The 25,685-nt window shown below is 35.3% G+C and overlaps 1 protein-coding gene across 8 annotated transcripts in view; it reads left to right on the top strand.

Annotated features, from left to right (window-relative positions):
• Nucleotides 1-25,685, top strand: part of Kiaa1109 (KIAA1109 ortholog) — a 178,000-nt gene that overhangs the window by 136,835 nt on the left and 15,480 nt on the right. For 3 of the 8 annotated variants that reach the window (XM_038346963.1, XM_038346965.1, XM_038346962.1), the window contains 21 exons: nt 472-672; nt 861-991; nt 2,604-2,727; nt 4,052-4,161; nt 4,979-5,069; nt 5,553-5,615; nt 8,278-8,531; nt 10,734-10,949; nt 12,589-12,769; nt 13,277-13,478; nt 15,068-15,229; nt 15,670-15,809; nt 17,191-17,392; nt 18,857-19,057; nt 19,890-20,069; nt 20,827-20,964; nt 21,826-22,083; nt 22,832-22,982; nt 23,513-23,670; nt 23,789-23,981; nt 24,204-24,421. In XM_038346963.1, coding sequence (XP_038202891.1) covers nt 472-672; nt 861-991; nt 2,604-2,727; nt 4,052-4,161; nt 4,979-5,069; nt 5,553-5,615; nt 8,278-8,531; nt 10,734-10,949; nt 12,589-12,769; nt 13,277-13,478; nt 15,068-15,229; nt 15,670-15,809; nt 17,191-17,392; nt 18,857-19,057; nt 19,890-20,069; nt 20,827-20,964; nt 21,826-22,083; nt 22,832-22,982; nt 23,513-23,670; nt 23,789-23,981; nt 24,204-24,421 — 3,574 coding nt within the window. The remainder of the gene's footprint in view (nt 1-471; nt 673-860; nt 992-2,603; nt 2,728-4,051; nt 4,162-4,978; nt 5,070-5,552; nt 5,616-8,277; nt 8,532-10,733; nt 10,950-12,588; nt 12,770-13,276; nt 13,479-15,067; nt 15,230-15,669; nt 15,810-17,190; nt 17,393-18,856; nt 19,058-19,889; nt 20,070-20,826; nt 20,965-21,825; nt 22,084-22,831; nt 22,983-23,512; nt 23,671-23,788; nt 23,982-24,203; nt 24,422-25,685) is intronic. The other 5 variants (XM_038346967.1, XM_038346964.1, XM_038346968.1 and 2 more) reach the window with 5 other exon arrangements.

Below are 25,685 nucleotides of genomic sequence, written 5' to 3'. Positions count from 1 at the left end.
CTGTTGTATATTTCGTAATAATGACGTTATGAAATGTGCCTTAACCAATATAACATTGAAAGTCAGGTAAGATAAATCTAAACATTGAAAGTAGATCAGTGGGTCCTCAGTCTGGGTGGTGCTAAGGTTTGAGAACTGGGATGGAAAGACCTGCTACAAAGAAAGGAGCTTTTCTGGGTGATGCTCAGAGTGTGGTGGTGGAGTTGTACATGCTAAATAGATGTCTTATGGTCCGTAAACCATATCCTAGGAAAGTGTTTACACTGTGACATATACATTTAAAAATGCGTTTTTCCAGCTATACTGCTTATTCTGTAGTATCAAGTTACTTAGTAGTCAAAAAGAAAGCGACTTTCAGATTTCATTCTGGTTTTGATTTGTAAAGATATTTTAAATACATTTGTCTATTGTATCATGAAATAGTTTTGCCTTTGAAATTAATTTAAATTAATAATACTGTTTATTATTTAGAGTTCAGATGGAAGTACAGTAAGTGGAGATGGCCACAAACTCACCTTTGGGCAACGACTTGTAAATCACCTACTAGGCCTGGCACCCCAAAATCAGCGCTATTCTGTTCCAGCAGAGTATCTGTGTGATTCAGAAATGTGGGGCTCCCCTCAGTCTAGCCAGTCCCATTTGCAAGCATGCAGAGCACACTCATGGGGAAACGTAGGTAGCAATTCAGTGAGTTTCTTATGAAATGAGGGGATTTGAATCAGTGGAGAACTGCAATCATCTTACCTGCCGTAGATGGCTTTGATTCTTGCATGCTTTCTTTGATCTGAGGCATTAATTTTGTAGTATAGATTGTCTATATGAACTGAAAGTGGTATTAACATATATGTTCAATTTTTTAGGAAACTATAGATTATCGAAGACAAGGAACATCATCTAGCCAGCCAGGAGAACCCAGAGGAAGAAAGATTATGAAGCGTTTAGTGGACATCAGAGAACTGAACGAACAGGCGAAAGTCATAGATGATCTTAAGTATGTCATTGGTTTTTTAACTTAATATAGCATTGCCTAGTAATAGAATAATAAGATGCTAAAGATGAAAGAAACCTTTTAGTTTATCAGTGATGTCATCAGTGCTCCAAGAAGTACAATAAATTTTCTGAACTCATTAGTAATAAAGTGAAGCTTGGAATCCTAGTTTTATGTCTTCAGAACTCCTCATTTCTGTGAAGTGAATGGCTGACTTTATATCATGTATATACAACTCATGTGCATGTCTATACTTGCTTGTATTTACATGCATAGTTGAGTATGTATGTTAGCTTGATAACCCTGTTTCTAGAAGTTTTTTTTTTTTTTTTGAGGAATTAGTAATCAGCATTTATGGGACCTGGTGTGATATGTTGTCTCACAGCGAACCTCACAGTGTAGTTGTAAGGTTAAAAAGCTTTTTCCAAATGTACTGATGAGAAAACTATCTCAGAGTAAAAAAACTAAGATTTGTGCTTTTATAAATATGAATTCAAAGTCAGTGAGTTTTTTTTAATCTTGCCTGTTGATATTAACAGTTCTTTAGAACAATAGTAGAGGTAAGGTAGTAAGCATCAGTAACCTGTTTTGTTCTTTTTACATGTGTTGTATTGTAATTTTACTAAGTACCTTTTGTGCAAGAATAAATATTCTTCTTGCTAAGCTTTGAAGCTTACATTTTCTCAAAGGTGGTAGCCCTGCCTCCTCTTTCATAATCTTCAAATACTTATACCTGTGGGGATTCTGTTGTTATCATTCAATCATGACTTCTCACAAGTAGGAGTTTTGAAAAATGAAAGATGTGACCTTAGAATTTGTCTGTAAATTATCATGTAATGTTTCATATTGTCCATCATTTTGAGTTTTACTCACAGGTATAAAAATAACTTGATTCAGAATGTATTAGTCTTCCAAAATCATATATACATTTTCCTGCAGAGTTAGTGTTTGATTTGCATGAGATTGCTATCACCTTTTGCTACATCAATGGGTAGAGTGTATAAAAACCTTTCCTCATATGTTAGTGGGTGTAGATGGATTTTTTGGGGGCCACCAACTCACAAATAACAACATGGAGACTTATTATTAATTATGAAAGCTTGGCTTTAGTTTAGACTTTTTTCCAACTATCTCTTATAATTTAATTACCCCATATTTTTTTAAACTATATTCTGCCTAGCAGCTTGGTTACCTCTGATTTGTACCATATATCCAGCTTCTTTAGAGTCCCACTGGTGTCTCCCACTGGTCTCAATTCCTCCTCCTCCTCATTCTCCCCCCGGAATTCCCACCTATAACTCTTGCCTAGCTATTGGCTGTTCAGCTTTTTATTATACCAATCACAACAAATACATCTTCACAAGTGTACAAATATCCCACAACAAATGGGCCTTTTTAATTTTCCAGATATGAGTGTTAAAGCTGCAGGTGTTTTGACCTATCCAGACATAGTCCTTTGCTTCTCTGACAAGTGGAAGAACTAGAAGGGAGCAGTTAAAAATCAGTTTTACTTTCTTGCTTCTTTACAATAACCTTTCTCCATTTTGGTGGGGGGTTTTGTTTTGCTTTGATTTTCTTTTTCTTTTTGATTTTGTTTTGTTTTGTTTTCCTTTAGAAAATTGGGTGCAAGTGAAGGAACCATAAACCAGGAAATTCAGCGTTACCAACAGCTGGAGTCTGTGGCTGTGAATGACATCCGAAGAGATGTTCGTAAAAAGTTACGGAGATCCAGTATGCGAGTGAGTACATACTTAAAAGTTTTAGAAGACTATTTTCAAATGCTTGCTTTTTGAAACCTAACAATGATAAAATGTTTTTGTTCATGCTGGTAATAATACCACCTGATTTCTGAATAGCAGACCTGTGTACCAGACACTATTTAAAACACTTTACATTATAAAGCTCCACAGTAGTTCTATGAAGTCACCTTTTCTTGTATTTTAAAAATGAGAAAACAAGGCACAGAAAATAAAGATTCACCACTCTATTCCCTTAGATTTCCCGGCAGGGCACTGTCCTTATGACATTCTCTACTTGTGAATTCTGTTCTTATCAGCTGAAACTCCCCATTTATGTATTCACCTGCTTTTCCAAATCCTTGGTGCAGCATTTTGCCCTTCTCTTACAGCTCAGGAAGGATTATTACTTTCTGTATGGTCATATTTTCATGGAACTAGAAACCGGAAATAAAAACAGCTCCAAAAGAAGGATAGGGATGGGGGGAGATTGTAGGTGATCTCTCAATCACTTTTAACTGCCAGAGAACCTTTCTCAAGTTCTACTTTAAATTATTTAAAGATTAAATGCATTTTAATTTATCCATTGTTATTCTCTGAAAGTAATAGACTTCGATAATAACAGTGCATAGTTATATATTTTAAATTATACTGAAAGTCATACACTAAGTAAAATGATACATCTGTGCTGTTTCTAAGGTAGTTTATCTGGTAGGTTGCTAAAAATAAAACTTGATAGGGATTATTAAAGATACCATTGAAAATTCATCTACTGTCTTAATACTTATCTCACTCAACATTTCCCCTTTGATCTGTACAATTTCATGTATATTCAGCTGTGTCAGAATCCTTTTAGCATGCAATACTTTAACACATTTGAGAATCCCAGTCTCTTTCCTCTGTTACAGTGAAGTAGAGATCTGCAGCGGGGGTGCAGTTTGAATGGTCCTTGAAATGATAAAGTGGTCTCTTTTCAACACATACCTAGCTTTTTCCTGGGATCTTTGCCCATTTTCTTTTCCCTTCTTTTCTTCTAATTATTTCCTTTATTCTTACTTTGTTTCTGTCCTCTGCTTCCCTTCCCCAATCTTTTCCTTTGCTGTTGAGTTAGCCAGTAGCTCTTCTTTCCATTGCCTCATCCTCCTAAGGGATATCATGACATCAGAATAGCTGATTGCTGTGGTACTTGATTCATTTATGACAGCTGTCATTTAAAGTCACCTGGAGGTGAAAGAACTAACATAGTTTTTGTTTTAGCTGAAGTGAAATGCCACATTATTATATAATTGCCTTGAGTCACTTTTTTTTTCCTCTATCATTTTATTAGGCTGCTTCCCTCAAGGATAAGTGGGGTTTAGGTTACAAACCAAGTTACAGCCGATCAAAGAGCATTTCAGCTTCTGGAAGACCACCTCTTAAGAGAATGGAAAGAGCAAGGTAATACATATTTACACCAGTAAGACAAATTATAAAATTGCTGGCTTCTAAGATTCAGTACTTTTTTTTACTGTGTTCCAGCTGTATAATAATAATAATAAAAACTCGTTTGAGGAAAGCTCCATTGTGTTAATTTTGCAATGCAGTAACAAAATTTTAGTAAGGCAAACTTATTTAGATATGATTTATGTATAAGCTTACAAATAATCCAAAGAAAATAAAATTTACGTACTGGTAGTTGTTTTCTAAATAGTCAATTTAGGAAGGATGATTGTGCACATTAAAAACTCGTTTTAGTATTAAGTCAGCACTATAAAAATAAGATGTAGAAATTTCTGAGGTGGGTTGTAACTGAGTTGGTAGAGTGCTTGCCAGGCATATATAAAGCCCTGGATTCAATTCCTACTACCACAAATTGAGTGGTTCATGCCTGTAATGGTAGCTCTTCAGACAGGCAAGGGGATCAAAAGTTCAAGAGTATTTTCTCTCAGCTACACAGTGGTTTCAAGGCTAGCCTGGGACATAGGAGACCCTGTCTCCAAAAAGTAAAAATAGAAAAGCATAAATCCTTTTTATATGGTTTAGTTTTAGACAATGTAAAGTTAATTGAAAGAAACATCAAGGCTTTTTCACTTGTTGAAGGTTAATGTATGAGATTCCAAAAATTAAACCATCTGATAAGGTCAATATTTAGACATAGAATGTTAATGTCATTAATAAGACTTCTGTAAAGTCACGGGTTTTTAAATGAGACTATTGGTGTTTTATATTTGTGTTGTATATTTATGCTTATTGTATAACAATGTTTTACTTATAGTTCTCGAATAGGAGAAACTGATGAGCTTCCAGAAATCCGTGTGGATGCTGCATCTCCTGGACCCAGAGTAACTTTTAACATCCAGGATACAGTAAGAGAGACAGTACTTGTTAGAAATTTGTGTTGCTTAGTAGTTTAAAAAAATGAAATGAAATTTAAAAATAAGTTTAAAAATAAGAATTTTGTTGCCTATGGTGAAAGTGAAAGTTGTCATAGGTGAAGTATCTGCACCACCAGCAAGCAGACTCTGCCTATAACAGCTACACTGCAGATGACCTAGTGTGTGTAGAGTAAAAATCCCATAGCTGCTTGCTTTTACATGGAGTTGTTTTCTTAGTGAGGATCTACGTTAAATAATTTGTGTCTTTTACACTGTTATTAATGTGAAATACATACTCATTTATGTATTAAGTTCATAATTTATAAATAGTAGACATTAGAAGAAATGCCAACTTCAGAGCTATACACTATAGCACTTCAAAATTCATGTGAAAATGTTTATTTGGGGAATATTTGTTTATATTGTTTTTATTTTTCATGAGTTTTATTTTCTTTACTTTTTGTTTTAATTAAGTTGAAAAATACAGTGTGGGGAAGTTCACCACAGTCCAGCTCTCCAGGGGAAGGGTACTTTCAGGTACTTATGAAAATAACATAAAATTTTACTTTAAAACTAATTAATGCCCTGAATTTGCTTTCAAAATGTCTTTTCAAGCTAAGCTGAAGCTTCAGAAATACTTTGTGTAAAGAGTTAAGATTGTTGGAATTCTTTTTGTTATGTGTATTTCATAAATATCCCATTCTGGTTTTACATTTACTTGTAGTTTAATTTTACCTGACCTTCAAATTAATAAACCTTAATCAAATTATTATATCAACTGAACCAGGTTTTAAGCTCTAAAGCAGAAAGTTTACTAAATCAATTGCTATCAATTTGTTAATCCTGAAATCAATCTTTTTTCCTTGCATTTAACTACAAAGTGAGTCATTTTAAAATCAGCAATCTTTGTTAAGTGCTTCAAATTCAAGTCAAATCTAACTCCAAATAAATTGATTGATCATTGGCTATCAATTCTTTTAAGTTACTGTGATGCACTAGTATTTATTAAGTGTTATATTCAGAGCCGAGTGTGACAGCACATGCCTGTAATTTCAGCTCCTTGACAAGCGGAGGCAGAAGGACAGGAAGTGCGAACCCAGCATGGATGACTCACTTCTGTTTCAGTTTTGAGGCAGGGTCTCATCTGCCTGCACTGACTAAGCTCACTGTGTCACTGAAGATGGCCTTGACCTCCTGATCCTTCTGTCTCTGCTTCCAAATGCTCAGAATACAGTCATGTGTTGTTGCTTCTATTCTCAGCCTGGGCAATTTAGTCTCTAAACAAAAACAGGACAAGAGATATTATTCACTAGTAGAATAGTTGCCATCATGCATAAAACCCTGATTTTGATCCCTAGAACCAAAATATTAAAAAAATGAAAAGAGTCATTTAAATTTTTCACTGTATTCAGAACAGTGTGAAAATATGCTACATAATACTTAACATTTTAAGCCAATTTTTTTTCTGAATGCGTCATTAAACTAATCACTAATGTTATATGCATTTATACACACATATTATCCCATGTACAATACCAGACATTTAATCTTGCCTAGAATTTTTCTTTCAAATTTCAGTTTTACAAAAGAAAATTGGCAGTAACTCCAAATATGTTTCCTTGTCTTTATTTTTTCAGACTTGGGTCTCAACATGCATCCCATAATTATACTGTATTTGATCTCAAAGCAATTAGAATGTAATACAAGGTCTGGGCACATGGCTTAGCAGTTAAGAGCACTTGCTACTCTTTTAGAAGCCCTGGTTCAGTTCCCAGCACCTACATGGCGTCTTACAACCACCTATAACTCCAGTTCCAGAAAATCTGATGTCCTCTTCTGACCTCTTTATTCTTTGCGCACATCCATGTGCTTAGACACATACACATACACATACCCATAAAAGAAAATACTGTTCTGTTTCATTTTGTTTGTTTTTTCAAGATAGGTTTTCTTATGTATTCCTGGTTATCCTGAAGCTTGCCTTATAGACCAGGCTGGCCTCAAACTCACAGATTCGTCTGCCTCTGGCTCCCACATTCTGCAATTAAAGGTGTGTGCCCCCACCATCCTGCTTAATATTATTTTTTTTTAAAAATGAATGATATATAAGTTTGACAAAGACTTTACTATGGCACACGTGTGCTGCCACCCACCCTACCCCACCTCCAGCACACACAATTAAATGTAAAAATAACTGAAGTAATTTATGTTCTATTTTTAAATAATAAGATACCCCATTTATATATATGAAACCTTAAGTTAGATAACATGAGATTAGATAATAGATTATAGATTATGAAGGTATGATTTTATATAAAATAAGTATCAAGCAAAGAGATAATTCCCTAGAGAAATTTATCTTTAAAAATTGAAAGATGTCCTAAAGTTATCTATTTATTTACTCAATAATACCTTTATTTTTTTAAGTGAAGAACACCTGATTTCTACAAATGTTTAATGTTTTGATTTTACTATGAATCTTACAGTAGCATCTACTTTTTAATAATAAATAACATTACCTTGCTAGTTGCACTTTATTGGGGTAATCAGGTTTATATGGCACTGGAGCAGCATTAGCTGGGAAACTGAAATCAGTTAAGAGCAAGTTGTGCTGGTGTTTTGGACACTGTGGCCTCCAGTAAAATCCCAAACTAGAGGTACAGTATTTAAACAAGTTATTTACTTAAAATACAGCATTGCTAGGTTTGAGTAGTTGATACATACATTTTTTATTATTCAAATGTTTACATATCTTCCATCAGATCATGAAGGTTTCATTTTAGAGATTTGTCCACAGAAACTCCTCTAGGAGATATCTGCGCTCACAGTCACTGTGCTAGTCATGGGCTCTTCCTCCATTCTGATTGATGGTTGATTTTTTTTTCTTTCCTCATAATCTGCTTCTGCTCAGTGTGAACTGATTAAAGTGTGATCTTTTATGTTCCTCTAAAGTAAAATGACGCTGTGACTTTCAGGTGTTAGTGGTGACTCTGTGGTCGTCCTTTCTCCTTCTTTGGTGTGCCTGCCATTTCATATATGTCCCTGAGTCTGACCTTCCTTTCAGTTCACAATGAGGAAATTCAACTCAGAGAGTCTAAATGTTTATACTTAGATCTTTCATATTTTTAGTTTTTCTCTTTTTAATTGAGAGAGAATTTTTTTAAAAAATCTGATTTGTATTTACCATTTTTATAATCAGTTCCCAGAGGAGACAGAACTGGATCTTTTGTCAGTAACTATTGAAGGTCCATCGCATTACTCATCAAACAGTGAAGGATCATGCTCGGTGTTCAGCTCTCCAAAAACCACAGGAAGCTTTTCACCAAACGTCCCTTTCCAATCCGAAGATGGCCGACGGGATGACAGTCTGTCTTCTACCAGTGAAGACTCCGAAAGGGATGAAAAGGATGGCGACCGCGAGAGGGAAAGACTCTATGTTTATAGGAGGCCCGCGTGAGTAACCTTTCATTTGAGGGTCTGTAGGTGGTGTCAGAATCTAGACATAAACCTAAGGCACTTTATCTAGCCTAATATTTAATGAGCCAAGCATGATGTCACATGCATGTAACCCCAGCAGTGGAATCAGGAGTGAAGATCCTCCTAGACTGCATAACAAGCCCTACTCCAACCTGGGCTATTCTTGACTTTGTCTCAAAAATATAAAATCTTAACAGATTTAAAAAGTATTAATTTTTAAGTAATTCTAAAATTCATATCCATAATTTTCTAATGTTAGTTAACTTTATATGGTACTATTTTCTTCAAAATTTAAATGGATTTATTTAAATTATTTCTCCATGATAACACCTGTCAGTAAAATGGAGATAGAGATATGGTTATAGGTTTAATAAAGAAAAAAGCAATATTCCTCCTGGGCTTATAAAAATAAAAAGAAACATTTAGTTGAGAAAAATAATAAATAGTAAAGGGATATATGTAGCAGTGGATAAGGATTTCCAGTCATTCTTGAAAGAAATGAGGTGAGATAGTGTCGATGAAATAAAAGGCATATATGTGTGAAGTCTTACTGAGAATGTGCCCTCATGAGGAGCTAGGAGGGCCTTTAAACTCTGCCCACCTCTAAAGCCTTCTTGAGGAAGTGTCTATTTAAACTGTAAGCTCTTTTTCTTTTCTTTTTCCTTTTTTGGTTTTTGAGACAGGGTTGGTGTGGAATATTATTTTAACGGGGCAAATATGTGTTGCATTTGTTTATGCTGCAGAATACTACTTTTAACTGTGTAAAGGTGTGTAACTTTTGTTTATGCTGCATTTGTTTTGTTTAATTATGTAATAATGTGTTGTATTTGTTTCACCTTTCTTACCTTAAGCACCTGATTGGTCTAATACAGAGCTGAATGGCCAGTAGCCGGGCAGGAAAAAGGATAGGTGGGGCTGGCAGGCAGAGAGAATAAGTAGGAGGAGAAACCTATGGAAGAGAGTAAGGAGTGAGAAAAGGAGAAGGAAAGAACGAGGGACCCACCCTGGGCAAGAAGCTGGGCAGATGCTAGCCAGCGGCCAGCGGCCACAGAGAAGCAGTGAGAGTGAGACGTAAGAAGCCGTGAGGCAAAGGGAGATAAAGAGAAACAGCCAGAAATGTGCCTGAGCTGGGCTGGGCATTCAAACTAAAGAAAAGCCTCTGTGTCATTTGAGAGCTGGTTTTGGTGTCCCAAAAGAAAAAGATTTCTCTGTTTGTCAGCCCTGGCTGTCCTGGAACTCACTCCGTAGACCAGGCTGGCCTTGGACTCCACCTGCCTCTGCCTCCTAAGTGCTGGGATTAGTCTGGCTATAAATTCTTTTTATAATTGGGTTTTGGGTTTTTTCTTTTTTTCTGTTTATCTCTATGAGTTTCTTATGTATTTTAGAAATTAACCTCTTGTCTTAATTCATATGCTGCCTTTTACTCTGCTTATTATTTCCTTTGCTCTGGAGACACAGCACTTATTTGGTTTGATACAATTTTGTCTGTTTTTTCTTTTATTTTCTTGTGCTTTTAAAATTGTGGTATCTATGAAATCATTGTCAAGATCAGTGTCATAGAAATTTTTCCTTTGTTTCCTCCAAGGAGTTTTACCATAATAGGTCTTACATTTCCGTCTTTAATCTAGTTGGGGGTTGTTTTGTTTTACTTTTTCTCCTTAGGGATAAGTTCCTGCTGTGCAGTCAGTCGGCAGCCTCCTGAGTGCTGTGCTAACAGCTTGAATGAATTTGTGGAGCAACATCAGGACCAGTGTCATCACCCTTGTGTGCTGTTCGGCTCCATCACATGTCGAAGACCTTTGCATTTTTCTTTTCTTCCTTTCCCTATTCTTCTGTCTTTAAATAAAAACAGAAAGCCAGCATTTAGATTTTGCAATTTGTGGAAATGAGGCCTCTTCCAGAGAGTATAGTTTGTACACTGGTGTTCACATTCATTAATGGTTGTGTTTATGCCTGTGTCTTCATCTCCTAGCATCTACTAGCCGATAATGGTCAGTTCATAATTGTGACTCCATTAAACCTAGAAAAAACTTCAGTTAGTATTAACTAGTTGAATAATTTCTATTACTTCATAAAATAATAAAATTTCTTTGCATACTATTACTCACATTACATTGGAAAATAGCTCATTAGGAAGACTTCAGTTTGCTATGAGGAATGATTCCTTGTTTTCTGCAGACATACCTCTCGGAAGAAAGCCACAGGCTTTGCTGCTGTTCATCAACTTCTTACTGAACGCTGGCCTACAACACCAGTCAACCGAAGTCTTACTGGCACAGCTACTGAGAGAAATATTGACTTTGAACTTGATATACGGGTAGAAATTGACAGTGGGAAATGTGTCCTCCACCCGACCACTCTTTTGCAGGAGCATGATGATATAAGTTTAAGAAGGTAATAGACTAGCTGGAATTCATTAGTTAGAAACACTGTTCCTATACCATGAATTTTCACAGACTTTTCCCTATCCAAAACTGCACATTTAATTTAAAAGAAACTGGTCATATTTATAGTGGTCATTTGTATAACATACAATTTTTTAGAACAAATACATATCTTCTGGCAATTAAAAGTGACTATCTGATTTAGAGATTGGTAAATTTTTTAATTAAAGTAGATCTTTAGACTGAGGATTTTAACTCAGTGGTAGAGTGTACCTATTGTCTGAGTACAGGATTTAATTCCCAAGTAGCACATACTGCACACATACACACATATATAATTAAAGAATTCTTTGGAAGTCTTTCAACAAGCCTGAATTTTTTTCTTGTCTTTGTATTGAATACATTTTTGTTTTAAAGAATAATTAATGAAGGACTCTTGATTAAGAATTTTGATATGTTTACAAACAAATGAAAAGACTGAAAGCAGTTATGCCATAGGGCCTGACTAAATAGAAATATTCAGGATATAACTGCAAGATTACCACTTGTTTTTATCATTAACTAAATAATTATATAAACAGATTTAGCATTAGATTGTGTTTTTTTGGGTGTGTGTATGTTCATGTGTGGATGTATGTATGTGCTTTTGTGTGTGGAGGTTGGAAACAGACTGAGGTTATCGGTCCTCAGATACCTTCCACTCTGTGTTTTAAGCAGGGTCTTTAACTTACCTGGCAACAGCTCACCAAGTAGGCTACACTGACCAAACAGAGAGCCCAAAGGATCTTCCTATCTTTAACTACACAGTACTGGGATTATGAGTGTGTGTCACCATTATTTATTTTCTGGGCTATGAGGCTTAAACTCAGGTCCTCATGGTTGCTGTTGGAAATGCTTTTCTAACTGAGACATTTCATCAGCTGTTTCCTTGAATTTTCTTCTTTCCTGATCAAATAATTAGCTATGAAAATAAGGTAATAGTTACTAGAAAGGGAGAAGGTAGAAATGTAGGAATGGAAGAATGCTAACAGCTGCTGAAATTGGCAATAAAGATTCTCCACTCCATTCCCTTTGTTTTTTATATGTCTGAAATAAAAGATTTTAACAGTCTATCAAATAAAACTTTTACAAAATAAGAGAATAAAAAACACTTTAGACAATTACAGTATCTTATAAACATAGTAATGGTGGTTAAAGAACAACTGGTAGGTTGTTTTAATTGAACTATAAAAGACTGCTAATGTTTAGCTGCATTTGGTTCATCCTGTTATGTTTAAGTGATACAGTTGTGAACTAAGCAAAGAATAAAGGCAACTGTATATGGCTGTGCACACTTGTAATTTCAGCATTTGGAAGGAGAATGCCTAGTCTTACCATGACCCTGTTACAAACCATACATACATACATACATACATACATACATACATACATACATACAGCTAGCATTAAAACATAAAACATTATTATCACTTCTCTAAAACATTAACTAATCTAACTAAAAGTTCTGATCTTTTTCAAATTTTTTAATTACTACTTTTCATTTACCATATAAATTTTGTTTGTTTTGAAACAAAAGGAAAGAAAGTTTTTTTTTTTTAAAAAAAAAATAACACCCCTCCCTTTTTTTTTTTTTTTTTTTTTAACTGTAGGAGTTATGATCGAAGTTCTAGGAGTTTAGATCAAGATTCTCCTTCAAAAAAGAAAAAATTTCAAACTAATTATGCTTCTACCACTCATTTAATGACGGGCAAGAAAGTGCCATCCTCTCTACAGACCAAGCCCAGTGACTTAGAAACAACAGTGTTTTATATTCCTGGAGTGGACGTAAAGGTAAACACCTGATTGTCTGGAATAAGAGACTAGACCATTAGTAGCAGTGTTAATTTTCTATAATATATTTGTCTTTTGCTTGTTTTATTAAAAAACAAAACTTTCTGACTTACCTAATGTAGCAATAGTCTGAATATGAGATATCTAAATTGTGGCTTACCATTTTGTTCATACATCTTTTCCTATGAAAGTTTGGCAGAAAGAAGTGATACTGATATTAATAGTAGGCTTGCCTACTGTAATTTCATTAAATAAAAATGTTTTTAATTTCTAAAATTATTGACTCTTAGACTGTTAAGCTCAAAAGAACTTTAAACATGATCTAGATTGATCTCTTTAGTTTAAATAATGAAAAAGGCAAGTAGTTTCCAGAACCTGAAAGCTAACTTACAAAGCTGGAGCTAAGACTTCAGGCTCCTGAACCAATGTTTCTTTGATCTACATCTTCTGTATTTCACACTGTTTCCTCATCTACCAAATTTTTATTTTGAATTTTTTTTAATACAGTTGCATTACAATTCTAAGACATTAAAGACTGAATCACCTAATGCCTCCAGAGGATCTTCCTTGCCTAGAACACTCTCCAAAGAGTCCAAGTTGTATGGTATGAAAGATAACGCAGCATCTCCTTCTTCTCCTCCTTTACCTTGCACTGTCCAGAGCAAGACTAACACCTTACTTCCTCCCCAGCCCCCACCTATTCCCTCAGGTATTTGAGACTGCACTGTCATGCTTGTCTTAATTTTTAGTTATTCTACTTGCTCTCTTTAGACTTTTTAATTCTTTTGTTTAAGAAAGGACATAGACTTGTCAGTAATGGCTATATAAAATCCATCTGTATAAAACAATTACTTTAGACTCTTTCTTGAATTTTTATTACATGAGAATAAGCTTAATAATAAACCACACTTTTAGAACAATGTCTATTTACCAAAGGGGTAGTTCATGTGGTTTAAGTTTGAGAACTACGGTCAGCTAGGGATCAAATTTACACATATATGAGTATACTGCACTACTTGCAATTATTAATTATCTGTTGTAACACAGCGGATTACCAAAAACATATAAACTTAATCACATTTGCCTTGATAAATCTCAACTTAAAGAGTCTTTGATGACCTTGAAGTCAAGATACTGTCTAGGCCACCTGAATACTTGACTAAACGAGGAAGGTTTTCCATCCCGTCCTAGTCATGTGACTGACTGACTGACTGGGACATCACATGTGGGCATCTCAACTGGGATGGAGTATTTTTTTATGACATTGCAGTTCACAACCTTTGAGTGGAATGATCAAAAGAAGAGCTGACTGAGCCTGAAATTCTCAATAACTTTAAATGTCACAGAGTACTATATTTAATTTCTTACTGGTTGTGCAGACCATTGAGGATGGGAACTAGAGCATGAAAGCCAGCAAGGATCCCTGGCAGCCATCTTGGAAATGGTTATCAAAGCACATAAATGATAATTTACACGTGCATATATATACATATGCATATATACATATATGTGTGTGTATATGGTATAATTTCTAATATAGGGACTGTTAGAACTGGCAAAAATCATTAGAGAAGTTTCATTTGAGAATTTCACATGATATATCAACCCTTTAAAATACTCAGTAAAGAATCATGATGGTAATGCCTAGTACTAACTTTTCAATTGACAAAGCATAGCTAGATCCATTTACAATGAGGCAGATACTGGAATTCCATTTTATAAAATGGAGAAAGTTAGGGCTTACAGATTTGGGGCATTTTTCGATCTTTGTACAACTAATGTTTAAATTGGGTATTAAAGACAAAGTTAGCTAAGACTTTGTTAGATATTTTTATGCATTTTTTGAAGCAGAAATACTAGATTTTGTAGAATGAGACATGGCATCCTATGTATAGAAGTATTCTCCATGTGTATATACTAAGCATAAAAAATCCAAAAGCTGTGATAGTTTACCTCCACTTTCCACTAAATCATATTAGTCGAGCTTCTCTATCATTTTAAGTGAACAGATGGACTAACATCAGCCAAAAACTTAGCAAAAGTATAAAATTGAAAATTTGGAACATAATGTATAGCCTGGCATACCTAAGAATAAGCATAGTATTATAAATCATTAATGATACTTGTAGACTAACAATGTATCATTTCTATCAGCCTATTTTTGTTATGTAGTCTTAGGTAAAGTACTTCACTTAATTAAGCTGTCATACAATTCTAATTTCTCATTAACTTGCCATGTTTTGTTGGGACATTTTTTTGAATTCCATTCAATGTACGTCATATTTATCGACTTTCTAGCCAAAGGAAAAGGCAGTGGAGGAGTAAAAACAGCCAAGCTCTATGCCTGGGTAGCACTTCAGTCATTACCAGAAGAAATGGTTATTAGCCCTTGTCTATTGGACTTTCTGGAGAAGGCTCTGGAAACTATCCCAATTACACCAATTGAAAGGAATTATACAGGTAAGTATTCTCATACGTTCTGATTTTAGATATTATTAGAATTTCTCAGTGTTATTAAACGTTGTTATATATTCCATTATAAAACAAGTTACAGAACTGGAGAAGAACCAGAGAGGTCATCTCATTCTCCTTTGCAAGTGAAGAACCGAGCTTTTTAATTTCTTCTCAAGGGCACCGCTAGGTAGTGACAGCATTAATGATTAGTGTGTTCCTTGCCCTGGACGTTCTCTGTAGGCAAGTCGTAGGCGCTGCTTTCTGTGTGTAGTTTTTGTTGTGGAAGAATTTAATTTGGGAGATGAACATGAGATTTGAGTAGGCAAGAATATGTAAACGGACAGACTTAAAAGCAACTTTCTGATGTTGATACTAGTTAGAGATAGGGATCTTCTAATGGTTTGCCCTTGATATGTTATAAAACTTGAAACTAAATATTTTAACAGCAGTCAGCTCACAAGATGAAGATATGGGGCATTTTGAAATCCCAGATCCTATGGAAGAATCAACAACATCCCTAGTGTCATCTTCAACGTCTGCTTACTCTTCCTTCCCTGTAGATGTTGTGGTTTATGTTCGAGTTCAGGTGATGTGTGTTATTTCTTCATAAAGACAATATTGTATTTGAAATTTCTACAGTATTTCTCTTCAAATTTTTTCTGAGTCATAGCTTTACAAATGTTTGATACAATGACTACAATGGCTTAGAAGTTTGATAATTCCTGAGAAGTGTATTTAAAACTGTATGTATGTATGTATGTACTATTCAGAGCAGTTTCATAGATTTAGAGTTTTCCAATCTCAATCTTCTATTAAATAAAATTAAGTTTTAAAAAAATGCTTTTGAAAGCATTTCATTTCTTTTTTTTTAAAGATTTATTTATTTATTATGTATACAACATTTCTTGTATGCCAGAAGACGGCACCAGATCTCATTATAGATGGCTGTGAGCCACCATGTGGTTGCTGGGAATTGAACTCAGGACCTCTGGAAGAGCAGTCAGTGCTCTTAACCTCTGAGCCATCTCTCCAGCCCGCATTTCATTTCTTTATTAGTGTTGTATTCTTAGCTCTCACCAGTATGTTTCTTTCTGGGCAGATTTGCAATGTAATTAAGGCACAATAATGCCTTTTATGGAGTTTGTGGAACTGTTATGTGGTTTTAAAATATTTTATTCTTTAATGCAACCTTATCAATACTCCTTTAGGAATACATATCATCCTTTGATTTTATCTATTTGTTAAAGCGGTTTAGAAAGATGCTTGTATCCACTCTTCAAGTTCAGTTTACCATTCAGTTAAATTTTTAAAATCAATCTTTAAGAATAAAAAAAGTGCTAGTGTCATCTGTTGCAGGGATTTTCTACAGTTAACTGTTTGCCAAAAGATCTCTAGTCTGATACTCTGGACTTTTGTTAATTCTGATGAAATACTAAGTACTTGAAGATATGTAAAAACCTTTGTTACTAACACAATTAAATTACTTTAATTTTAAAGATTACTTCCTTTAAAAGAATGGATTACTAGCAGAAATACTATGGGCATAAATATGCTTAAGATGCTGAATTATCCAAATGTCAGTGAATCTTCTTAGTTTGTTTTAGACAAGATCTCAACTCAGTAGCCCAGGCTGGCCTGTACAAGGTTGATCTTGAACTTGCAGTAATCCTCCTTCCCCAGAGCCCCAAGAGCCAGGCATTAGAATAAACCTGTATGTCTAGAATGTTTAGCTGCATAAAGATTGTACCATTTTGCTTATGCATTTTGGTTTATGTGCCATCCTTCTGTTTTTTGTAAGTTGTGACATTAGATTAAATTTTTTAAATATCAGATGATTAAACATAATACATTTAGTATATATGAATGTTTATATGGAAATTACATATAACTTTTAGAATCCAATATGAAATTGTTTTGACCATGCAGTTCCTAGAAATCTTTTTTTCCTCTTGCTTTCTATTCTTTAGCCCTCACAGATCAAATTTAGTTGTTTGCCAGTATCAAGAGTAGAATGCATGCTGAAGCTGCCATCCCTGGACTTGGTGTTTTCTTCAAACCGAGGAGAACTGGACACTTTGGGAACTACATACCCTGCAGAGATCTTGTCCCCTGGTGGTAATGCTCCTCAGAGTGGGACAAAGACCTCCGCTAGCAAAGCTGGAATACCAGGTATAGAAACATTAAGTTACCTGATACAAATCCAAGTATTATTTTTACATAATTTTTTTTTTTTGTTTTTTGTTTTTTGTTTTTTGTTTTTTGTTTGAGACAGGGTTTCTCTGCAGCTTTTTTTTTTTAGAGCCTGTCCTGGAACTAGCTCTTGTAGACCAGGCTGGCCTCGAACTCACAGAGATCCGCCTGCCTCTGCCTCCCGAGTGCTGGGATTAAAGGCGTGCGCCACCACCGCCCGGCTATTTTTACATAAATTTTAACAGTTATTCATCTATACTCTATATAGATTTAGGAAAGCATACTATTAGAGAATTGTGACATTTGAAGGAAAAAAATACCAAAGTTCTAGGTATATTTCATGTGTTAATAGAATATGAGTCCCCTTTAAGATATTTTTTAGCTCAACGGCGATTAGATAGCATTATAGTTTGAGCTTGAGTGCTACTAAAAGCACTGTTATAAGAGTACTAATAGTTCACACATCCATGTGCATTTGAATGTTTTGTGTTGTGTTGGATATTTACATTTTAGGAACAGTGGGTTTGCAAATGAAAGTAAAAGATATGTTTTTATAAAAATATGTTCTTATCAACATTTACCAAGTAGCACTTATAATTTTTTTCTGTTTCTTTTCTTTTTAGAGGGTTTTGTTGTTGTTGTTGTTTGTTTGTTTTTGGGGTTTTTTTGGTTTTTCAAGACAGGGTTTCTCTGTGTAACAGCCCTGACTGTCCTGGAACTTGCTTTGTAGACCAGGCCGGCCTCGAACTCACTGAGATCCACCTTCCTCTGCCTCCTGAGTGCTGGGATTAAAGGCACATGCCACCACCACCTGGCTAGCACTTGTATTTTTAAATGATAAATATTGTTGTCTACCTCGTTTGTTTCGTGAAAGGTTTTATTGTAAAATACACTTGAGGATTTCTTGATGAAGTAACACTCCTTCCTCACTAAAAGTTCTGTGCTCAAAAGTCAAATAGAAATACAAATATAAATAATAGCAATATTGACTAGTTTGAATGGAAATTGACAGTAGAATTGAAATGTAATTAAAATGGTGATTTTTTAATCAAGGGCAGCAGGCGCCTAACAGTTTTGGAATTTCACAACTGAAAGACTTTAACAGGAAACTTGTGAGGAAACAAGGAACACTGTGCAAACAACCTGCCAATCTGAAAACCCTTCTTTCTGAAAAGAATTGTTTGGTTTAAAATGCTAGAAAGGCCAAGACTAAAACAAAAGTGTGGGAATGAAATCCTAAACTCCAGTTTCAAAAGAAGCATGAAAGCTGTTGAATAGAAATCAGCCTTCAGATTTGGAAGGGATCACTCAGGTCCTGTTTTTTGTACAAATATCTTGAATTCAAAATTTTACCCAGATAGCCTCGTGTTTGCCTTTTGAGAGCATGTTAGTGCTTATAGACTTGCTTGTGGCTGATGATGTTGGATGTCTCCTATTTTACAGGCTCATCAGGATTAGGCAGCCCGCTTGGACGAAGTCGACACAGTAGCAGTCAGTCAGATCTCACTGGCTCCAGCAGCAGCTCATCTGGCCTGAGCTTCACTGCATGCATGTCTGACTTTTCCCTGTATGTGTTTCACCCTTATGGTGCAGGGAAGCAGAAGTCCACGGTTTCTGGTCTTACATCTGGATCAGGAGGACTAGGTAGATTTGCTTGTTTGTGTCTTTTGTTACATTTTTTAAAGTTTTCTGTTCTTAGACCATGTTGCCTTAAATAATAGGTATGAACTATTTTAAACCCCCCCCCCTTTCTCTCTCTAAGACAGGGTTTCTCTGTAGCTTTGGAGCCTGTCCTGGAACTAGCTCTTGTAGACCAGGCTGGCCTCGAACTCAAAGAGATCCACCTACCTCTAGCCTCCCGAGTGCTGGGATTAAAGGCGTTTGCCACCACTGCCCTGCTGATAATGCCTATTTTATAAGTAAAAATATGAAACGAAATTCAGATAAACTGACTTTACAAGGATTTAAAACTTAAGAATGCTTATTAAATGATATATATATATATAGCATAATATCTAAAGATACAATTTTTATATTACATTTTTAAGTATATTATCAAATTACTTTGCATAAAATTTTAGTCAGTGAAAAGTAAAATTTTAAAGTATGTAGGTTATGCTTGGTAATTTTAAATGAGATCATTTAGCCAGTATTTAGTAAAATAAAGTCTGCATTTTAAAGTTCAGTCTTTATTAGTGAATATTTCTTATATTTATAAAAGTAAATTCTAGCTTTTGTTGTTGGAGTGAGCTTATTGCTACTCTTATATACAGGCTTCAGCCTATCAAAACTTCTGTGAAGAATGCAAATGCTCATTAGGTTATTCTGTCTAAATTTTCCCTAATTTAACTGCATTTGATTGGTGACATGTTACAGTATACTGGATAGTTTTCATTAACTAGTTGTCTACATATACACACATCTCTTTGCATATGCATACTTGGGAATGTTTTTCTTATTTTGGTTTTCTTCTCAGGGAATGTAGATGAAGAACCTACTTCAGTCACTGGTCGAAAAGACTCATTAAGTATAAACCTTGAGTTTGTAAAAGTGAGCTTGTCTCGGATAAGGCGCTCAGGAGGTGCCTCATTTTTTGAAAGCCAGTCTATAAGCAAGTCTGCAAGCAAAATGGACACTACATTAATCAATATATCTGGTATTCTATTTTATAGTTCTTAATTAAAATATTATTATAAAGAATTAAACAATGGCCTTTGTTTTTAAGGTGGCTTTGAGCTTAGATGATTTGGAGGGGAAGGTTAAACCCTTAACTTAGATAACTATAAAGTAAACTAAAGTGAGATTGGTTATAGACCTATCGGTGGGTCAGCTGACCACCACGTCTGGAAGTAAGGGCTCAGGCACTGCACTGGAAGTCATCGATAGGTCATTCTAAAGAAGCCGTGGAAGAGGAACAGAAGAGAAGAAAGGCAGAAGGGGAATGATGACAAACAGAAGCTCTGAAGGTGGCCATAAGGGAGTTTTTATGTGAAAGTTTCTGCCCTGGAACAAAAAGGGAAATAAGTACTCCCTTGCATACAGTTGTTTGGTTTGCAGTTCTCTTTGTGCAAGTTCGTATCGTAGCTTGTATAGTTGACTTATTTTCCATATTTGAGAGGAGTCCTGTGTCAAACTGAAAGCTGCAATATAGTTAATCTCTAAAACCTCTCTCATAACTATGGCAGAACCGTAACTTGCCATCTCCCCAGGAAAAGGACACAAAGCTAATGATCTTACAATACACTGTTTCTGTAATTTGAAGAAAGAAATAAAATCACTTGTTAAATACAATGTAGTCTAGATTTTATGGATTAGAACAGTAGGTATAATACCATGTCTGATAACTAATATGTAAAGTGTTAAAAGATCTGGAAGTCTGTTCTAAGCTCTAACAAACTTTATTTCTGCATCAGCTGTTTGTGATATAGGGTCCGCTTCGTTTAAGTATGATATGCGCCGACTCAGTGAAATTTTGGCGTTTCCAAGAGCCTGGTACAGGAGAAGTATTGCAAGGCGCCTATTCCTTGGAGACCAAACTGTAAATTTGCCAAGTAAGCTTGTTATCGTAATTAGATTTCTTAGTTTGGGCTAAAGTAAACAAGATCCATGATTGATAACACAAATTTTGATTTACTTTGTAAACTTTAACATGTAATTCATCCATTTGTTTGAAGGAATATCTATTGAGTCCCTCTAATGGTAAGCACTGGACATTCCAAACAAATAAATGCATTACCCTCTTCAAGATTACCTCCTAATTTTTTATTTTGTAATAATTTACTCTGTAATCCTTGTAAATTTGGAAGTGCAAGTATACATTTAACTATTACTAATCATAGTAAATATGGAAAAATGAAAATTTTGGAGACTTACTACCATTTTGCCTCCATCTCTTTCTTGATCTTAGATGTTATGTTGCACTGAAGAGGTTGTGGAAGTGAAGAGTACAGTTGGTCTGAAACAGTAAAAAATGTAAAATAATGTCATGAGTGGGTCTATTTTCTTACCTGTAATAGGACCAAAATATCTGTTTTGACCTTCTCACTCAGTTTCTGTCAGAATTAAATAAATACTGGATTGTTCTTTCCAAAGTATTTACTGCCATATAGTTGCAAAATACGGAAATAGAAAAAATATGCAATACACTGAGAAATGGTGTCTGGGCGAAAGGACTTTTATCACTTAATGGTTTTTATTTTGTTTTTTTGTTCTTTTTTTTTTTTTTTGAGATAGGGTTTCTTTGTATAGCCTTGGCTGTCCTGGAACTCACCTTGTAGACCAGGCTGGCCTCAAACACACAGAGATCTGCCTGCCTCTGCCTCCTGAATGCTGGGATTAAAGGCATGTGCCACCGTTGCCCATTACTTAATGCTCTTACCTGTGACTTTATTTTGTTTTCTCCTTTGTACCAGCATCTGGCCCAGGGACTCCTGATTCCATTGAAGGGGTTAGCCAGCACCTTTCTCCTGAGTCATCAAGGAAAGCATACTGCAGGACCTGGGATCAGCCAAGTCAGTCAGCCTCTTTCACTCATATGCCTCAGTCACCCAACGTGTTCAATGAGCACATGACCAATAGTACCATGTCACCAGGGTCAGCAGCACAGAACCTCAAGTCCCCAGCTTCCATAAGATCAAGGAGTGTGTCAGACTCTTCAGTTCCTCGAAGAGGTAACACTGCTTTTTGTTATCAGTGGCCTTCCCAGGTTCCTAAATTAAAGATCTTAATCACTGGGAAAAGAAAACAATAACAAAAAACACTAAGTACCAAACACTTCAGAGCACTGCCTGCAGGATATCTGTGGATATCTGTTAGATTCACAGAGTTACAGGAAATGTGGAATTGTCATATTGTCAGTATACTCCCTAAGGACAGATGCTTTTACAGACATTCCAGTAATGCTGTGAATGTACGAAAAGGTTTGCTATTGAAGAAATAAATCTTTATATTGATTCAGTTCATTTATTTATCAGTGTTTTTCCAACTCATGTGTGCTGGTGTTGTCTTGTGGTTATACCTGAATGTATCAAGATGATACGGTTCTTCGTACAACAGAGAATAAAGTATAATGAGCAAAGTCAGTACTTGGTTTGCACACTGAATTCATTAAATAAATGCCAGGTACTTAGCCAATGCCTGCATTTTAGAGTGGTTCCTGCCTTTGAGTCTTCTATTTGACCGAAACACTGTTTTCTCTTTTATAAAGAAAATCTTAGGTGATGAAATATCTGTGCATCTATATTTCATGCACACCAAAATCCCCTCATCTCACCTGTTTTAGAAGCAATATGGCAACTGTTAAAACATTTGACTGGTGCAAGAAGCTCATATTTCCCTTTTGGAAACTAATAGGTTTTGCTTTGTAGTAAGCTTTGATTTGTGTGAATAAGTGCATATTTGATTTTTTTCTATCTTTAGATTCAATTTCCAAAACATCAACACCAGTTAACAAATCAAACAAAGCCGCAAGCCAGCAAGGGACTCCATGGGAGACACTTGTCGTATTCGCTATCAACTTGAAACAACTAAACGTTCAAATGAATATGAGTAATGTCATGGGAAATACAACGTAAGCTATTTAAATACAAAGAAAATAGATTTAATAAAATTTTTAATTTTCTTATAATGTTTTAAAGCAATCCCAACCCTCTTAGATGTAGAGATCTTTGAGACCATGAATATAGTGGGTAAAATGTTAACTTTTTATTTTGACTTAATTGTAAGGATACTGTAATATAAACACCATAAAACACATTCCCAAAGGAAAAAAATAAGAAAATAGGATAATTTTCTAGCTAGAAAGCTTCGTTAGTTTAATATTCAAACATCTATCATGTAGTTCTTGTTTAAATTCTGTGTTAACTGATCTGGTGGGTGTATACCATTCATCCCACCATTCAGGAGGCTTAACTAAGAGGATGAGCTGACTTCCAGTACTCAAAACCAGTTTGAACAGCACTGGATGATCCAGACTCAGAAAAAGGAAAAAATAGTTCAGTGTCAAATTGGATCTTCTATTAAATAATCTGATTTAGCTACGTACTATTTTTAATTTATAATAAGCAGCCACTTATCTAACAACTTTTTCCTTCTTTTTAGTTGGACAACTAGTGGTTTGAAAAGCCAAGGCCGGCTTTCTGTAGGAAGTAACCGTGATCGAGAGATTAGCATGTCTGTCGGTCTGGGAAGGTCCCAGCTAGATTCCAAAGGAGGAGTAGTTGGTGGGACCATCGATGTCAATGCTTTGGAGATGGTTGGTATGTTGAAATTTTACACTAGTATATTCTCAAACATTGGGAAAAAAAGTTTTAAAAAGTCAAATTTGCTAAGTTTTCCCATGAATTACAATGGAAAGTAATTACTGTTTTTATTTAGCTCATATTTCTGAACATCCAAATCAGCAACCCAGCCACAAAATACAGATTACCATGGGTTCTACTGAATCTCGGGTTGATTACATGGGCTCAAGTATCCTCATGGGTATCTTCAGCAATGCTGATCTTAAGCTTCAGGATGAATGGAAAGTGAACTTATATAACACCCTGGATTCAAGCATGACTGATAAAAGGTATTTATTAGGATAGCCCCTTCTGGAAACTTTATGTGACTGCACTTAACATTTTTTTTTTTTACATTCAGGGATGGGAGAAATAGTTAATTTTTTTTCTACAGACTGATTTTATATTATGCAGTTAATACAAATGTAAACACTGGGCAGGGAGGATAATTATTCTTGTATTATTTATTTCTTCCGTGAAATTTATGATACAGATTCTGTTTCATACTCTAGTGAGATTTTTGTGCATGGAGACTTGAAGTGGGACATTTTCCAAGTAATGATATCAAGATCAACCACACCAGACTTGATAAAAATAGGAATGAAGCTACAAGAATTTTTCACACAACAGTTTGACACCAGCAAACGAGCTCTGTCGACCTGGGGACCTGTTCCTTATCTTCCACCCAAGACCATGACTAACAACCTGGAGAAAAATTCACAAGAACAGTGTAAGAGTTAGAATTCAACATTGATATATTTCTTATCTTCTCTGATGTATGTTATTAAGCAACATATTTATATGCCATACTTAGAAGGTATCCTGTGGGTTCTTCATTTACCCACTCAGTACTGACTAAGGTCCTGATAATGGCATCTGCTGTCCCTTGGGAGGGTATAACTTTTTCCATTACAGCTCACCTGGAGCATACCTGCTATGTGACAGTATTATATTCTGGTTTGTAGCATGGGCTGATGAGTCAGAATAACTGCATCTATCTATTAACTTTTGATACTAGGCAGGTTATTATCTTTCACTTAGTAATTCATAAATTAGCTTATATTTATTAAGTGACAGCTGTATGCTTTGGTACTTCTCTAAACACAAGAGTTGAAGATAATGACCATTTCTACCTCATGAACCTTACAATCAAATAGAGAGAGACTATAATTAAATGCATAAATGATAGGATTGATTATTTAAAAATAAAGCAAGGGGAGAATATAAAGAAGACTAAGGTGGAAGAATAGCTATTTCAGAACAGATGATTGGGAAGCGACATCTTGGTAGAAATGAGTCACTGGTTGAAAAAACTGAGATAAGATGTGGGAAAAAGTTCTGGGCAGGTGGTCATGGAGATAAGAGGCTCCTTTTGTTCTTCACAAAATTGGCTTATTTGAGAATCACTGTTGGACCTAATGGAACAGTTCTCTAATATCAACTACTTGCTAAACTGAGACAGGAGGATCACAAGTTCAAGGCCTGCCTGGGCTACAGAGCAAGTTCAGTGCCAGTTTGGACAACTTAATATAAGACCCTGTCTCAAAATGAAATAATCATAATGGTCTGGGGGTGTGATTCCATGGTAGGACCCTTGCCCAGCATGTTTTCAATGAGTAGCTTTTGGGAGAATTGAGGGGCATTAAAATAACTGGTGAAAGCAGTTATCAGTAAGAAAAAAATTAGACATTAATTCGGATGCAGGTCACAAATAAGGTTTTTAATAGATGAGTAAGTATTGTAAAGTTTTTAAGAGATTTGGTATTGGGGCTGGAGAGATGGCTCACCGGTTAAGAACACTGGCTGCTTTTCCAGAGGTCCCTAGTTCAATTCCCATATCCATATGGTGGCTCACAACTATCTGTAATGAGATCTGGTGCCCTCTTCTGGCTGGAAAGCATACATGCAGGCAGGACACTTATTTATAATAAATCTTTTTTTTAAAAAAAAGAGAGAGGTTTGGTATCATTTGATTTGCCTTGTCATAAAATATT

This window comes from Arvicola amphibius, chromosome 11 (genome assembly GCF_903992535.2).
Source record: "Arvicola amphibius chromosome 11, mArvAmp1.2, whole genome shotgun sequence".
Lineage (NCBI taxonomy): Eukaryota > Metazoa > Chordata > Mammalia > Rodentia > Cricetidae > Arvicola > Arvicola amphibius.
This window is presented reverse-complemented; position numbering and strand designations above follow the sequence as displayed.